Consider the following 18,667-nt stretch of genomic DNA (forward strand, 5'->3'; position numbering starts at 1 on the left):
AGAGCAAGAGTGACAGAGCTCACCTCATGACAGCCAAAACCAGCTGTGCAAAAAGACAAACGGAAATGCACATGAAAGTAGGCGGGGTTTAGACTGTCACACTCTAAAGGCTGAAACCAGAAAGGCCGAGGAAGCAGGCGCTGGGCATATCTGCACTGGAGATGGGATGGCATGTCCACATTCCAGGAAGGACAGGACTGGGGGTTCCCTCGTGGCATCTCAGCTCCTTCTGGTGCTGAAACCTGAGCATACACCAGCCACCCTTTGCTCTGTTTCTCCAGAAAGGAAACCTGGGCACACAGACCGAATGGGAGCCGTGCTGCCCTACGAACAGATGTACAGCTAAGCCAGGGGGGACGTTAGGGCACGACCTCATGTGATCCAGCTGCTGCACAAACACTTGGGGGTGAGGTGCCTAGGCACGATCTTGGGACAGAACAGGCTTGGCAAGGCCAGGGAGGAAAAAGAGGTAAACTTCAGGGGAACCAGAGGGAAGTAAAGATGCCATCTCTCACCTGCAGAGGCCTCGAGAGATTCCCAAGTCTCAGCATTGTGAACAAACGCTAAGTGACTGCTTATCCCTCTTCTGAGGCAAAGGCCTTGTGGTGGGTAAAGAAGTTCAAAGCATGGGATTTTAGACACTGTCACACAATGTAACTTCTAATTTTTTTTTTTAATTATTGCACCGTCTCATGCATGACACAGGGTGAGCCAGCTCTTGGGAGGAATCAGAAGCATGTGGAAAAGACTACTTCACCTATTATTAAAGCTGATGGAATGCCTGACTGCGGCGAGGTGGGCTTAATCATTCAACTAGTCGAGCGGCTTTCTAGGGAAAGGGCTTCTCTACTGCTATGAAATTCCTGTGTGACAGTAGGCAAGCTGTGGGAATGAGCACTTGCCCGCGTGACCACCGTTCCCAAGTGATTAACTTGATGCTTAGGGTTCTCATTTCAAGAACGACGATCACTCAAAACCTGTGTGCAGTTATGCTTCAGATGCATGTAAGGAAATGCTGAAATACGGAATAAGCAAGCTCAGGGCATCAAACTGTGGACTCAAATGCATGGCTGCTTCACAGTGCTGCCCCTCCACACTTCAGGTCCCCAGCCCGAAAACTGATTAACACCTTCTTAGAGGCCTGCAACACTGTGAAAATGAGTAATTATTTGTGTTCCACAAAGATGGCATTAAAATGAGAACTAGAGAGAGAGAAATGTGGATATTAATCCCTCATCAGGATGGGCTTTGGACTAAGCAAATACATAAATGCTGTGAACACATAGAAAACGTGATCAAAAATAATAACTACTCGGTGGGGGTTCCAGTGAAAAATACTATGTGATCATGCAATTAAAGCAACCTTAACTGAGGCATTTCCCAATTTCAGGGTACTTTAACTATGCCTCTTTAATATTCCTTTCATATAGTGTTTTGTTGTGTACGTAACACACCGAGGTACACCTCCACTGCCTCTCACACCCCATTCTTAATATTTGGGAATGACAAAGATTCACGTGGGTCAATAGATTTCTGGAGAACAAAGACCCGATATGCTGCACTTGGTTCGTATCTGATTGCTAAAACACAAGTGAAACAGATGCACCGGTTCTGAAATTTTTTACAGCAGCAGTTATTCTCCTGGAGATTGAGTTGCAGGAAAATGGCATAGGATTTTGGCACAACACACTCATTTATTACACTTATGCAAGATCTAACACATAAAGTCTTGTCTCCAGATACGCCTGTACTGCAAGAAATAATACAGGTTCCTTGTAGAATTTAATCTCTCATTTTCTTTAATGTCCAGACTTGTTCTGTTTACTCTTGTAATGTCATAAATCAAGGGCTTAGTTGTATGCTATTCCCCACCCGCCCTCCTGAAAAGTGCTCTTAAGTGAGCTAAAAGTGCATGAAAGTAAAGATACTCTTCTAGTATCACCTTTAAATACCTCCCCCACCCCCAAGCCACCACAACATTGCTCAGGATTGCCCATTTATTTATTTATTTCATTTAAAACAAACATACAATGTTTCATTGAAACTGTGTTGCAAGGTCTGCCAACAACTGTTGCTAGACAGTTGGCCTCTAAGAATACAGTGAATATTTACATTATGTACACAGATGTACCGCAGGATGCCTGAATTCGGTGGCCTAACAAATAGGTTAGATCGTAAAAGCTGTTAAGTTGCTGCATTCAGGAAATCGTAACATCCAAGGTAAATTTTAGACTAAAAGTACACATGAACCTGAATGATGCTTTTTATGGACCCAAGTGACTCCTGTGTTTATTGCAACATATACATTTGTAATAAATACAATCTTAGTGTTCTCTTGTACACATTCGGTGTAACACATTTCTGCCATGGTTACAGGCATTACATCTTGTTGTTTAAGAATCTTTCCTTTGACAGTTGTTATACAGATGTACGGCACGAACAACTCCTTGAAATGATGTAACTATCAGCAATGAGAGAGGAATATATACAGAAATACCAAGTCCCAAACCTGCATTATATACATTATATACAAACATACAGTTATTTACAATAGACTATCATAAATACTGAAAAATAGGTTTAGTTTTAATGGATTAATGTTTTATAAATAACATGTTACATTTATGACTGAAATATCATGGAAGACAATGCCTAACTGAGGTGACAGAACAGTGGTTTAATACTGAAGCTGCTCTTTTAGGTGGTTTGTAACGTAGGTAACTTTAAGAAGACAGGTTTGAAAAAAATTCATATAATTAAATAATTCAGCTGTTGGAAATCAACCCAGCCAAGTGGAACTCAACTGTTGCAGGTGGAGAGCCAGTCATCAAATAATATAACACATCATGTAAAATCTGGAAACTGCTACATTCAGAGAATTAAGTGACATGTATGATGTATTATGAGGCGTCATCACCAAAAGCTTCCCCCTCTCTGGCTGCTGAGAAGGACTGTGTAGCAGCTTCTCATTTACACCTCCTTCCTCTTCCAGGGTTACTGAGAGAAAGGAGGCTGTTTCTCACTTCGTTTCTTTTTTCTTCTTGTAAATGCTGGCAAGGGAAGCGCTTCATCCCTTATGTGCTACAAATCGCTCAAAGGCAGACAACATTTTAATCCTCTTCCGTCTTTCTATGTTTGCAGAGAGGAAGAAGAAAAGCTGCCAAAGTACTGAGGAGGCACACGCTCAGCACTTCCGTGGAGATCAGGTAACGCAGGATAGTTAGCCACGGATGTCCAGTACCTGAGGCAGAGAAGTACCTAAGGAGCATTGGCCAGTGCTGACTCCGGGATCGATAATTGCCAGTTGAGTACCACCAGACTAATAATACGAACAACACAAGAGGAATCTAACTTCTCATTACAGTTTCACACCACAGACTTAGTGACCAGTACTCACAGTCATGCAGAAATATAAACACAAAATACCTGCAATTTTTTCCACAGATTTTAAATGGCTGGGCAGAGATTGCCATTACCTGCCAAACAGGGACTATCATTTAGATTTGTTCCCGATTAATTCTACAAGAGCAAAGAATGTCTCAGGCACTGTTTAGTCAATGGATTACAGGCCCTCTCTTGTTCCTTCTAACACAGGGACCAAGTGGAACTTTGTATATCAGATTCTTAAAGCATCATGTCAGATGAAGACAGTTGACCACATTGCCATGATTATTTCATTAATAACTTCTATCTAGGCTTTTGTACCCAATATTGTTGTGTTTGAGAACCTCTTATAAGCCAAGTATGCTGTTCTACAAGTGTTATTTCTCTTCAGCCTGGGATAAGAATGAAAGAGTAAACATGCACTAGAAACAAAACAGCTCATCACAATCATACAGCACCTGTTTCATCAGCTAGCTAACTAGGGCTCATAGGAACTTATCTATTTCTGAAGCAAACAAGTATGAGATGACTACCCAGTCTATGAGGTTATCTTCAATACTACTATAGAGTATAAATTGCAAGAGGAATCCCAGTTGTGTATGCGAAGAGAGTTTGTACCAAGCATGAAATACTGGTGCAGTTACTTTGTGGATTTGACTCAGAAACTATTGAATAGTCAAGTAGTTCAAAATCCAATAATGGATAAGTAATTTGAGAAACACTGTACACTTTTTGAATATTATACAACTAGTAAACTACATTAGGTCCTTTTTGTTATCCTACAGAGCGTTTCAAGACAGATTGGACAGAAGGAAAAAAAAGAAACAAAAAACCCCCAAACCAAAACAAAAAAAAACAACAAACATTGCTACAACTGACAATGGACCTTATTAACGGACAGAACTCCAGGAAGGAGTTTTACATTAATGGCATGAGATGCTCCGGTGCCATTCAGTTTGTAACAGGAAAAAAAAAACAACAAACAAACCACAACTGAAAAAAAGCAAAACCCCCAAACCCTGTTTTACCCAATTGCACTATTGAGTACCTCGAGAAGGGTAACATCAACACCATCTTTACAATTTCTAGATTAGCTACGTCTTCCTCAAATGTACCCCTTCTAAAGGGTGGGTTTTTTAAAGCTTGAGAATTTGGGTTTCCACACCAATTTGGGAATTAAGGTAACTGTAGTTACTTAAGTAAGCTGACAATTTATTTTCAGGATTATTTTCACTCTACTTTGAGCTAAGTGTATTTCATGGGAAGCATTTATAATTAGAGAATTTTGACGAACTGATTAATTTTCTGTATTTTTTTAAATAAAATTTCTTCTCATTATGCCTCTACAGAAAGGCAAACTAAGTTTAATTTAGGACACCAATTAAATATTTTTATGAGCTCTTCTATGTTATTCTTTCATTCTTTTTAGGAAAATGTTTCTTAAAGTCAAAGTAGTGCTTTTGAGGTCCATAAGAATTTTTTGGTACAAAAAATAATAGCATTTCTCTCTCTCTCTCATTGGTTATTTAAACACTTTGCTGTAAATTAAAGAGTTATTTCTCACACCAATTGGTTCCATTAGGCACATTCAAGTAAAATAACAAAATATCCAAGTAACAATGACAAAAGCCAAACATGGCTTGATAAAAGTCTACAGAGAGTTCTGTCCATTCTCTGGAATGGAATAAAGTTGTCACTTCCTTCAGCCAGACACTCACGTGGTTTGATGTTAATATCCACTTCCATCATGCAGAATAGTTTCTTAAAGACAGAATTCGGGTATTCTACAATCAGAAGAACCATCAACAAAGAATCTGCATTTTAAAGGAAGCTGAATAGCTCGTTTTCATTCTCAGTAGGTATCTGAGCGAACACTGGCATGTGAAGTGGAGCATTAAAGATTCAACCAGGACAGTTAATGCCCATCGGATGCAACATCCTGGGTCCAGTCTAGAATAATCAGTGTCATACACCCAGTCATCACAAGTATACCACTTAGAAAGAAGAATGCAGCCTGAAAAGAAAACATAAAAGAAGTATTTAAGTTTCTGCTACTAACACATGAAGTCATGCCCATTTATGGCACAAATGCCATTGCTCACAGAGGGCAAAGTAAAAAAGACAAGATCACAGTAAACAATAAGGAGATATGTATCCTCATACTTGGGGCCCTTTTTCAAATAAAAAAGTACATTTATTTTCAGCATAGCAGACCTCAACCTCAACTGAGGTAAATTAATGTAGCTGCTGCTACCAGTCAGGCTGTGCCACTGTGCTGACTTGACTCTGATTCAGTATATCTAGGATTTGCTTCCAAGTCCGTGTGTCTAAGACCAGTCAGAGCTCCAAGATAAGTCGGATGACTCAAATGGTCGGTGGAGGTCAGCTTTAAGGGGTAAATTACGTAAATAAATCTTGAAAGAAAAATTCAAAGAAAATGACAAGACTGTTTTCGTATAGCTGTTAAGGGTAATCTGTTGACATGTGGTTCCTATCAGCAACAGAATGACCCAACTGTTGTTGAGATTGGGGGCGGAGGGTGAGAGAAGTCACTGGAGTGCACTGAGTCTCGTGATGGCTCTCTCCTCAGTTTTGAGTACCCATCCAACTCCCACGCATTAACTAAGACAACATTAAATGCCAATTCACTGACTACCTTCACCAGGACTTCAAAACTGTTCAGCTGTGAAGAAGGAAACTGAAGTTCTTGCTCTGAAGTGGTAAGCAAGTGTAACTATTACATATTTGTCTATACATACCCCAATCTTTTGCACTGACTTCATTGGTTCTTTCTTCACTAATTTGATATAGAAGGCAGAAGGAAGTATGAAGATCAGCATGGCAGCTGCAGATGCACCTGTATTTAAAAAGCATAGAAATAATTATTCATAAACAGGTAAATATAATTTAATTAGATTGGAACGGCATTTTCTGAGATTCGAAAGACTGCTTGAACTGACGTGAAAATGCTTACCAATGAATCCAAAGATGTCTCGGATAGTAGGGACGAAGATAACAAGCATGATGGTAAATGCCAGAAGAGCAAATGTAATGAAACAGTGACGCCACCAGCTGAACTCCTTCCCTGCCCACAACAGCTGGGTAATGGAACTGCGGATCTTTGGGGGGGGGGGGGGGGGGGAGGGGAGAGAGAGAGAAAAAAAACAACACACTTTAGTCTTCACTGTAGAAGTCAGGGACTGCCACCTGAATTAGACCTTCCTTCTGAAACTGTATTAACATAATTTTCCTGAACACTACAGATTTTAGTAAAAGTTGAAAGACATGGAAATATTTTTTGACAGTATTTACTTCCCACACTTGAAAGGCAGCTCTGTGTTTCTGGTCTGTTTTTCTTTTCAGTGATTTAGACTTTCAAAGCACAGCCAGAGAAAACACAAGGAAAAATGTCTGTCTGTAACACACTGACTTTTCTAAGTTGATAATACAATTGTGCAAGTACTTTCATAAAGGGGCAACCTGTTCCACTCCCCCAGTTAAACCATATGAGGAAAACAATATAACTGAATATATTTGTATCTACTGCTTTATAAATGCTGCCTAATTATTTATTTGAATTAACAGTATGGAGATATTTCATCAAGCTTATTGGAATAAATTCCCTTTTCCAGTTAAGAAAAGATTCTATAAATGGGAGTTGCCAAATCAGTAAATGACTGCAGCAGGACAGGTGATGAAAATAAAAAATGGTAGTAAGATTAAAAAAATAAATTACTTACTGGGAAAATTACTACAGGTACAGTAAGGGTTACAGCCATAAGTACAGCAAGACGCACAATAAGAAGAAGAACATCAGCACCCAGATAAGCAGAATAGGTATGAAGCAGTTCTGGTTCAACTTTTCCTATAAAGAAAACAGTGTTTTAATTAGATGTAGTTGACATACTTCTCAAACAACCGCTTCTGCTCTAAATCTTAAGTGAATTTTGCAGTCACAGCAATATGAACTGAAAGCATCAACAGCTCCTCTAAGCACATCTCCATTTTACAAAGGGATAACTTGGAGGCACTGGATCTGTTTTAATCCAGTTCTAATCCTGTGCCTTGGGCCTAATTCTACTACTGATCTCCTTTTGGGCGTGCACTTATAAAAGATTTTAAGCACCCCCAACAAACAGCATATATTTAGAACCCCTAATAAATGCTTGCCTGCTCTATATTAAAAATAATACTGTGGTTTTGCAGAATGTAATTCATTTAAAAGAAAAAAAGAAGGTTATAATCACCATAAAATGTCAGGTATCCAAAGAGAGCAGCCAATAAATACATGAGGAACATGGCAAAAAAAGATACATAGGACACATTCATCATTCTTTTACGGCTTCGGCTGTAAGAAAAAGAAACATTGTTAGCAATGAGAACATCCTGTTTTATACTACTTTTGTTTGTGTAGTGAAATTGCAGGTGCATATCTAACATTTACCTTTTCAGTTCTTCATAGATAGGAAGAATTGCAGGATGGCAGACAAAAGAAAATGTTAGGATTGGGACAGCATAGACAGTCTGAAAAACAGAAGTATCTCTCTTAAGTATCTGAACAGACATTAGAAATTTAGTTTTAAAAAAGAAAAATCACAGATTTTTCGGTTTTGACTTAGGCATCATTTTAGTTTTTGATGAAGACTAGCTATTCTTTACAATTGAAACTTTGGCAAATAAATAAAACAGGTTCATATTTTCTTAAACCCAGACCCTGAGTTACCAAATACTCTCAAATCTCACTAAAGGTCCATGCTGAGCTGAACGTATTTGCATTCGGAATTATAGCCTGACCTTGGTATGGGCTATTACACATACTTCTTCCCCATATATGGGGATTTACCACTGTAACTGGGAGCATTAATGAGAGTCAAGTCTTTGTGACTGGGAACTTAAGAGTCTATTCCAAACCCTGGCATACATTTCCCATTTGCATGCTTTTACTATTTACTTCATCTTCTGTAATCTGCTTTTTAAAATGCTTTACTAACTTACTTGAGAAAGCCTGAGAAATGCTGGGCTGAAGAATGAGATATGCATTTATTGCCACTCATCTCGGGCAGGCACCTCAAGCTCCTCTAATTTCTGTGTATTTGGAGTGTGGAAACACCCAGTCTACAGGAGGCAAACACTGCCTAACTCTACTGGAACAGGAAGTCTTAGTACATCCCAAGTTTACAACTGGGCAATTACTTGAAGGAATAGAATGACTCAGTTTATCTGCTATGTATTTAGTCTCTCAGTTATTTCAACTGAGTCTTTTAGTCAGTTACCTGTGAATTGAAGATGAAATATTTTGGCTTGCACACATCGTCACTTGTTATGTTTTCATCTACCAAAGGTGCCAGTGTCACATTTACTAACGTCATGTTCAGGATGTCACTGTCCATAGGACAAGGAATCTGAAACATCTTCCAAATTACCTAGAAATAAAACCGTGCATTTATTGTTACTTTGACTAATGCAATATGTGAAACTTTTCAGAAACTGTGTTTAATTTTCCCTTGAAATGCAGTTTTACAAGCACTGGAAGTCTACAAGGTTATACTTACCACAATCAGAAAGAAGACCATGCAAAGTAAGGAAAAGCCACTGGTATAGCCCAAATATCCTGTGTTCAAGACAGAAAAAAAAAAATGTCTAAGGTACAATAAACAGAAACACCATTCAAGCCATAACATTATTACATAATATATTCTGTCAGTGATCTCTTTAGGTTGCCATTTTCTTAGCGTTACATAGAACAAGTTAATTATTCACTGACTTTCCGCTCATCTCAACCCAGATCTGAAAGTTCTCAAAGACACATTAGGGTCTGCACATACAGTGAGTCTGTAATATTAATGAAAACCACACCCACAACAAAACCCCACACCATGTGAATTGCTTATTATACACCAGGAATGATTATAGGATTAATTCTAATACAATGCACTGTGAGATAACTTAGCCTTTTCCCTTCTGTTCTTATTGAATCACTTAATTTGAAGAAAGTAGTGGCTTGAGGAAGTAGTTCACATCAAGACTCTCAGTTAGTAAGGTTCCACTACAGGATTCTCTGAACAAATGGCATGTTACTTGAATTATTCATATATATCACTGAATTACAGCCATTTCAGATAAAGCAACTGGTATGAATATTCTGCTACTGCTTGGGATCTAAAATGAAAGAGCTGACTTCTATTTACATGACAAAGACAATTTAACTGTCCAGGCCTAGCATACCTATTTTTCTGGGACTGTTGCAGGATAGCTAGTAACAATATTATACTATTTCACTACTGATCAAACTAGGTCAAACGTTGCGATTAGAACACAAACAAAAAGTTACTGTTGAGCCTTGTTCTAAAGCTACCCTATCTATTGACCTTTCGTTTTTCACAAGCACATCTGTAACTTAAGATACTTGTCTTGATCTCTTTAAATTAGTTTTTTTTCAGTAGACTGACAGCAATTATCTAAACACTGATTAGTCCCAAGAGACAAGTTTGGAGGCAGCTGTTCTCCACATTGTATTTCCCCACAATGTTTTCAGTGCATTTTATTTTGATTGTACTCTGCTGCTTACCTAAATTTTTCAGCAAGGACAGGGGAAGAATGACGATGAGAGACACCAGCAGCACTAAATAGTCACCGTTAAGATACCATTCTCTGTAGAAAAAAGGTAGTATTTGTAAGTAATCAAAGTATTTAAAAATGACGTTTGCTCTTTAGTTTTCACTCTTATCTTCTCCTACAACATACGGCTTCTTAAAAAAAAAATGTAGTACCTGATGTCACAGAAGACTAGCATTCAACTTACTGTATGGGCCTAAAACCCTGCAATAACATCTTATCTCACCCCAAACCTGCATTGTGCCTTTCCTTTAGTGTCCTTTTCTAAAATTAATATGCATCTGAAAGTCAGAAGACAGGAAAGTAAATGACTGGTCAGAAAAGAAGTCAACTGGGATCAATGGTGGAAAAATAGTAATTTGCTTAAAAGTTGGTTCCCAGCTCTCCAGATATATTAGAATATTGCAAGGCCCCAGCAGGGTGGTGATCCACTTTTAATGGAAATAGAATTCTGTTGGGTAGCCTGCGGGTATTAAAGAAAAACAGATGAGGGCTGGAGTTAAGGCCATAGCTCAAGCCCACTGGCCGAGAAAACTCCAACAAGCACTGGGAGTCTCTTGGAGGCACGTTTAGTCCCTTTCAGTAGGGAAACTATAAGAAGCAGCAGCTATTTTTTGACAAAACATTTTGGAGTGTTAGAAGATTAACATCTTCCTTTGAAACACAGAAAACCAAAGTTAGATCTGTGTAAATACAATGCCATTTCACTGAACTAACAGAAAAACTTATCTTGAGTATTTAATCGTGGCAGGGTAACTGCTTTCTTCATCTGCCCTACAGGAACATCCTACATGCTTCAAGCAAGTCAAGTAACAGCAATCATTCATCCCCAAGTATTAATACTTTATATCCTGTTATGGTATCAGCTAACAGTATTTTATTTAAAATGTCTAGTATTTAGGTAAATGAAGAAAAAATTAATGACCCGATTGGAAATTTGTGCATTCAAACTCAACTGCTGAATTATAAGCCTATATATGCTAGTGGAAATGTGAAATAACTTTAACAGGCTTGCTCTGGATTTATTAGTAAAAGCAGAAACAATTTGGTCATCTCTCTCTCCAGTTTCATCTGTGGTAACTCAATGTAAAAAATGTATTTTAGAAAGTTCAGATGTGTAGGACATTAATGTCATGTACCTTTTATTCCCTCTTTCTAAAATTTAGTAGTCTTTACAAGAAATCGCAGCACAGATTCCTTGCATTTGATAGTCATAAGAACGTGCACTGTTGCTGTGCATGCACCACGTGAAGGCCATCCCGACTTCCAGACCAAGGACTTAAAAGTTCTTCTGTGCTGAAGGGTAAAAAAATGGGATTGCACAGCCTTAAAACACAGCTGAGTATTTTAAAAATTGCTAAACGAATTTTAATAATAGAGCTAGTATCTGTAATATTAATCTCAGAATTCCAGAGTACTTTCTTTTACAGTCAGCTTTATTTTGGGAGATTCAAACAGGTAAGTGCTTACATTTTAGGCACCAGGCTGCCAGAGTGGAATCCATGCCAGTGGTAGCCACCCAGACTCCCCTAAGCAATGCATGGAGAGAGTCAGTTAAATGGGGTCCACAATTGCCAGAGCACTGAGAAAAGATTTACTTTAAACCAGTGTACAGCTACCCAGTACCAGCCAACAAGAAAACACTGAAGATACAAATCTCAGTTTCTGAATTTTGTCTGCCAGATTTGCAGAGCAGCAGCTGTATCCAGTGAGATTCACAGTCTTTAAGCTTCCCTCTTGAACAGCAACCGATGTTGAATTCTCCGAAAATGGGACAATTAAAAATACTTGCCTCCAAGCCCCCTTTTAAGTACTGGCTACTCCAGGGACTTTCTTAAGAAGTGGAAAATAACGACTTGAATTCAGCCAAAGGAGGGAAATGAACATTCCCAGGATAGAATTTGTAAACATTAGACTATTAAGTAAATAGGGTGGCTGCATTCTTTGAGTACATTAAAAAAAATATAAAAAAAAATAAAAAAAGATGGCTAGCACTGTTGTCATGACAATATCTATCAGCAAGCTGTATGAACACCACCAAATGGCTTGAACCCCGTGGGGAACACAGGCAGAAAAATGCCTACCTTCTGAACTCAGGCTTAGGTGTAAGTTGGAGTCTTGAGCTGCTCAGCCCTCTCAAGACTGGGACACTTCAGGACAAGGCACAGAAGTACAACTCTGAAGAGTGAGATTTATAGCACTTAACTCTATCCATCTGAAGTCAGGCATCTTGTTTTAGATAGCTGTTTTTACACACCCTCTCAATACAGTGACATGGTAAATTGCTCTCTGGAGATGCCCAAAACAGGTGTCTAAGCCAGGTGCACTGAACTGACCACTACAGAGGATCTCCTTTCTCCACTGATTATACGAAGACCAGAGTAACAATTAGCTCAAAATCTAACTTTCAGATGGCCTGGTTAGATAAAGTGAACCCTACCCAGGGCACCCACTTTTAAAGCCAAGCAGGAAAGCCACTATGGAGTCAAGGTGTGTCTCCAGGGCTAAATGGCAGCGCATACACCATTTTAGTCTTGGGCATGTATACTCTGGTTTAGTTCAATGTTTAGTTCCCATGTCTTTTTGGGAACTGTTTAAGACATTCATTACATAACTGCACCTTAGTCTTATATTTAATCACTTCCCACAATATTAACACTAGAAAACCAAAATAATCAGTCCAAACCAGTTGGAATACAGTAAGAAAAAAAAAAACAACAACAAACAACCATAACCACATTTACCTTTCCTTATCGAGAGTATGCACTGATTGGTACATACATTAACACTTACCTGATGTTCGTTAGAGAACAGCTTTCTGTAATATGGTGCGATACCTCTATTTTTCTACCCTTTTCCCAGGACAGGCTGGATCTAAATGAAGTGGAGCACTCAGGGGAAGGGCAAACTTACTGCATCTCTGTCTGAGTAAGAAGCTACCCTATGTTGTACCGAACGTGGTCTTCATATAAAAATATATACAGTCTCCGTGTTTGTTTCTCCTAATAGTTTCTCTGATGAGGAGTTCTAACACCTACCCTGTGGTCTCTTCGATGTTCATAAATGTCTTGATGACCAATGGTAACTCATATTTCACTATGAAGAGGTAGCTTGACATAGCTGTAGGTGAATAACATCATAGATCATTACAAATATAGAATATGCCACAAGATGCAAGAATCACATAACATGTTTCATAACTTCACTTGAACACAAGCAGTTAATGAACACATGTTGTGTGAAAAAAAAGTCTCCAAGAATAAGTAGGGAACAATTACTACTGACAGTACAAATGCTTTAAGATCTTGCCCTCACCTCCAATGTTCTGCATTGTAATTGATCCAGAAGCAGCAAGTTTTCCAGCCATACCAAATGCCTTCATTCCCAACTGTTCATACAGTAAAGATCCTAAAAGAAAACAAAATAATCCATTAGAATGGTGTGTTTCACGAAGATATATGAAACGAATACCAGATGTTTGTAACACAGTAGTTTGCCATACCTCCTTCATTGGCAGTCTTCAAAAGGAGATGCACCGAATACAAGGAAAATATTGAGACAAACAGCAGGAGTATCCTGAGGGGGGAAAAACATACAGAATTTTAATAGCCATAAATGACTTATGGTAACCTTATTAAATAAAAGCGGATCAAATGTAAAAATTAATCATATTAAAATATTATCTAGGAAAAACCTGTAGATTCTAAGGCCAGCTAAAAGCGTTCTGAAAATCCAATTAATGCCTAGTTTAGAAAGGCTTTTATACTAAAATGCATTTCACTGGCCTACAGAGGAATTCTAGTACAGGATTAAACAACACTTAGATGCAATGTAAGGTGGCATAAGCCCTGGCAAGTGTCAGGCCATTAGAATTGGCTACATGGCTATATTTGATATAAATCAGGTAACGAAGTATCTGTGGGAATGGTTTTGCATTATTGTGAGAAACTGTATTTCTCCTGTCTTCCTACCCTTGTTCAACAGTGTGTCATGAATCTACTGAACACCGAGTTGTGACTAACTGTAGCTAAACTGAAGATTATCTTGGTCTTAAACAAATCAGCTTTTCAGCTTAAACCTGTGTTATGTCTTTTTTTATGTAACGATGAAACTGCAAAAGCCTTCAAGAACTGACTGAAAATTAAGATGTATTGAGAGCTGTCTCTTCAAACAAAATGCATATTTATTGTCATTAAAAAAACCCCAAACACACAAAACTTTTCTTTGCTCAAGTTACTCTTCATGCATGCTGACATGGGAACTGCTAGTGATTTGTTTATCTTCCCCACAGCTTTTACACGCAACACACATTACTTCCAGAAACACATTTGCAACACCTAAAATTCGAATCTCTCAACAAGTCTCTCCCGCAACAAATGCACTTCCTGGAGTGGAACACTAGAGGGGGAACTTCTCAGCTGCTGAAGAACACAGTGGAAAATTACAGTACATTCAAAAAAGCCCTGGCCCTTCTTACACCGAAAGAAGCTTCTTGCTTTATAGGAAGCCTAAGAATCAGCACATCTGCTCAAAAATGGCAAGCTCCATTTAGAGTTCCCAGAGTACTCTTTACATTTCCTTTTGTGTCATTTTTAATGTTGGCGGTATTAGTAAACACAGCACAAAGCTGGAAACGAGAACATCTGAGAGAAGCTTCACAGATCTGTACAAGGAATCCAGGAAACTTGTGTTACTGTGCCAATTCAATGCCAACACAGGCACATAAACAAACCTCTGTATTTCTGACAGGGAGGATTTAATTCAGCCATCAACCAGAAACAGCACAGTGAGATATGCAAGGGCTACATTTCATTAAACCAGCACAAATCCTGGACCCCTCAGTCCTAACCTTGAATGGCTGCTTACAGTGTTGACAATATCAGTCAGCAAACTCATCTTGAAGCTACTCAGATCATGGCTTCCAGACCGTATCATTCATTTATTTAGCGCTGACATAAGTGACAAGTCACAGCACTGACACAAGTGACTCCGCAGAGTCTTTGAAGAATTTACTGCCTCGATCAACTGCATCTGGATCTGAATCTGTAACCTAGTTATTAAAGGATATCTGTAATGCCCCCAGTGTCATCCTAAATCCTCAGTATCATCAGTGATTGACTGCTTTCCTGCCTTGGAACTCTACAAACTATACTAAGTTTTGAAAGGTAACAAGCTAGCTTATCTTTAATTCAGTACTAACACAAATAAATCTGAATGCAGTATCTGGAAATTAAAAGGTAACTAAATGACCTCAGCACCCAACTGTTAAATTGACAGTTTTGAACTTTTTTTTCTGAAGAAAAAAAAGGACCCCCATTGTATGCAAATCTGTTCAAGTATCTAACCTTAAATTCTTTTTTTTCCTCTCCTCAGAGATGTTCTAACGTGCATTACGCCGATTACTTATATGCGCTGCAGAACATCTTTAGAGCATGAAACGGATGTGTAGACAGATGAAGTATCTACCTCTTCTGAATTCATGCTGCTAAGTCGTTCATTCAGTTTAGCATCGTCTAAGTAAGTGAAAGTCTTAGAAAAAAATTAATAAATCACCATATATTTAAAATAAAATCCTTTAGATCAAAACTTTACACATTGGTAGTTTCCTCAGGAAACCTGAGCAGCAGACTGATACACTGTGAGGTATCTGGAAGTAAATCTGACCTACAGCTTTCTGAGAATCTGGCAACAGAGGTAAGGCAGATTTCGAATTAAACGTTACTCTTCCCTTTTTCTTGAATATTCCGCACATTTATTTATTTCCAGGATAAAACCACAAAGTTCCTTTAAACATACCCATGGATTCCCATTTGCACTCAGCCACTGATATTACGTGTTGTGTCAGCTGAACTGCCTCCAGTGTATGAAAAATGTACGTTCCCAGGGCACTCAGAAGGACCGTACATAATTGTTTCCTCGTGCCATTTCCAATTATGTTACTACAGTCTTGCCTTACACCCGATAGCCTTTGCTAATAAAGCCATACCAATAAAGACGTGCCAGTTATTCCACATCCCTCCCTTACAGGGAGACAGTGGTTTTTACAGGTGTAGCTGAAACCAGTTCCCTGAATTGAGTAAAAGCATAGTGATAGAAAGGATTTCTTTATTGGCGTAAGTACATCGGACCTCTACGGGCACAACTATGGCAGCTGAAGGAGACCACAACCCTCATCGGCAGGACTCGGCCACAGGAATTTTTAAGGGTAGACATGGCCAGACTTGCAGGAGACAAATAGAACAATCCTCTTCCACTTACATTTTCCTTCTAAACTTTTCAGCCTGATCCTGTGCTTTTGGTGCAATTATGACTTCCACTAAGCGACAAGTTTCTGTTGTCATTAATTTCAATCAGTGAACTCTGAAGGAAAAAGTTAACGCAGACTTCAATCTGTTAAGTAGCACCTCTTTTTTCCACTTGGATCATGTAATTTTCAAGGGAAGTCTATCAGTTATTCATGGAGAAACTACAGCTAAGTACGGGAAAATTCACTGTAACATGTTTTTTTCACTTGCAGAACGTGCAATGAATCTGATTAAGTTTTGCAACTCCTTCTGAATGTATCACAATCTCTTAATTTAAAACAAGCCATAAATCCTAAAGTGCAATTCTGCACCTACGGCAATGACTGGCTGTTTTGTAAAGGTCATATTCTTATGTCAAGTATTTTTCCATTATGAACTACACAGTAGCAAGATTTTTTTTTTTTTATGAACCAAAAGGTACTTACACAAAAAGAGCAATTCCAGTGTTAGCCATGGCATAAGAAAGACCAAGGATGCCACTACCCACAATAGCATTGCTCAGATTAAATACTGACATTCCAAAGGAAGTCGTACCTGGATGCTGAGAAAAAGGAGATAGGTAATAATTAGTAGAAAGTTATTACTTGTTTCAGAATTAAAACAAACATACATTTGGCAATAAAGCATTTTTTAAATTTTTTTAAGCATCACTGGTGTGTACTTACATACTGAGTTTCATATTTCTTCTTTCCAAGATTGGAGTCGAGCAAGAAATTTTGGTTTTCTGGGTCGATGTCCGCATAGTGGCTGTAAAAAAAATTGCATTATTAGTGACCATCACGGCCAACTTGCATACTCACTTCCCGTTCAGCATTTCCCGTTTCAAAGGTAAACAAACAAAACGACCCAAAAAGACCCACCCCACCTGCCATTCAGCCCAGTACACGAAGCGCCGTGCGGGTTTACGGCTGCAGCCATCTCCGTGTGTCTCTAACGCGTGCCAACACGCGACACCTGCAGACCTGAGGCGGCCTTACAAATTCGGGCTGAAGCGGTCCCGCGGGTGGGTGCCGCGCCCCCCCCCGCCCCCCCCCCCTCCCGGGCCGGCGGAGCCCCCTCACCTCTTCATGGCGGCGGGCTTGGTGGGGTAGGGGTAGCTGAAGTCGTTGCTGTTGGAGCTGTAGCTGCTGCTGTCCTCGTCGGGGGAGATGTTGAACTTGCCCATCTCGGCGCTGCTCATGGCGGGGGCGGTGCCGGGGGTCGGCGGCCGCTCTTTTGTCCTTGGCGGCGGGGCTCGCCGGGCCTGCGGAGGTGGGAGGCGACGTCAGTGCCGCAGCACGTCACGTTGCCACCGCCCACCCGCCGCCGAGTGGAAAAGTACCAGGCGCGCGCGAGGAGCGCGGGGGGGTGGGGGTGGGGAAGGGGGGGGCGCGGGGGGAGCGCGCGTGGCGGGCGGGGGGCGCGCGGACAGACAAAGGTGAGCCCCGCGGCGGGGCGGCGGCAGGGACCGGGACGAAGCAGCGGCACCGCCACGCCGCACCGCCCCCCCCCCGCCCCCCCCCCCCCCCCCGCGGCGGAGACTGATGCAACACCGATGGGCGATTGTCACATCGGCCGCCGGAGCCTCCCGTCCCGCCGCCGCCGTGTTTATACCCGCGCCCCCCTCCACTCCCGCCGGCGACACCGCGCATCCCGGCGCTTTCAACGGTGACGGGACTGCGCCGCAGTCGCCCGGGAATTTTCCACCTCCCCGGGATGCAGCAGCGGCGCATCCCTGGGCGCGCCTCCGGGCAGAGCCCGGCAGGGGCTTGGGCGGCCAGCCTAGGGTTGGGGAGGGGGGCTGCCGCCGGACAACGGCGCTAAGGACCAAATCCCCACCCGGGGGCCGACAGCTCGCCCCGCTCCTCCCGCGTCGCCGCGCCGTACCTTCTCCACAAGAGCTCGAACGCGAGGTTTCCTCCCCGAAGCCTCAGAACGGGGGAGATGCTCCTCTCTCTGCTGCTGCTTCGTGCGCGGGGATAAACCCTTCGCTGTAAAACGTCAGCGAAAACAAACCGTAAATAAATAAAGGTAGGGGGAAAAATCACTTAAAAAATAATTAAAAAAAAGCTAGCGGTATAGAAGGGAAAGAAAATATCGCGTCGATGCCTCTGCGGCGGCGTCGCTCCCGGTCTGACGGCCCCCTCGGGGCGCCGCCGCTCTTCAGGCAGGAATGCGGGCGCGGCGCCGCCCCCCGGACCCCCCGCCCCGCCCCAGCCGGCCCGGCCCGCCCGACGCCCCGCCGCCGGCGGGACGGGGCCGGGGCGCGCGAGGGAGGGGTGGAGGCGGTCACCGGTGCGCGCCCGGGCCGGGGTCGGGAGCGGGGTCGCCGGCGCGTGGCAGCAGTGGTGGCTGCGCCGGGCACCTCTCCCGTGTTTACGCTG

At 41.2% G+C, this 18,667-nt stretch overlaps 1 protein-coding gene across 1 annotated transcript; it reads right to left on the reverse strand.

Annotated features, from left to right (window-relative positions):
• Positions 1 to 1,983: 1,983 nt before the first annotated feature.
• SLC38A2 (solute carrier family 38 member 2) lies at positions 1,984 to 18,436 on the reverse strand. Its single transcript, XM_064448326.1, has 16 exons — positions 18,171 to 18,436; positions 17,366 to 17,547; positions 16,970 to 17,051; positions 16,730 to 16,845; positions 13,502 to 13,575; positions 13,315 to 13,407; positions 13,038 to 13,119; positions 9,953 to 10,035; positions 8,937 to 8,995; positions 8,658 to 8,807; positions 7,829 to 7,908; positions 7,632 to 7,732; positions 7,125 to 7,249; positions 6,359 to 6,503; positions 6,144 to 6,241; positions 1,984 to 5,398 (listed from the first exon to the last, which is right to left on the reverse strand). Exons 2-16 carry the CDS (start codon positions 17,482 to 17,484, stop codon positions 5,300 to 5,302), a joined length of 1,506 nt encoding a protein of 501 aa, XP_064304396.1. The 5' UTR covers positions 17,485 to 17,547; positions 18,171 to 18,436; the 3' UTR covers positions 1,984 to 5,299.
• Between the last annotated feature and the right edge of the window lie 231 nt (positions 18,437 to 18,667).

Source organism: Phalacrocorax carbo, chromosome 1, assembly GCF_963921805.1.
Source record: "Phalacrocorax carbo chromosome 1, bPhaCar2.1, whole genome shotgun sequence".
NCBI lineage: Eukaryota > Metazoa > Chordata > Aves > Suliformes > Phalacrocoracidae > Phalacrocorax > Phalacrocorax carbo.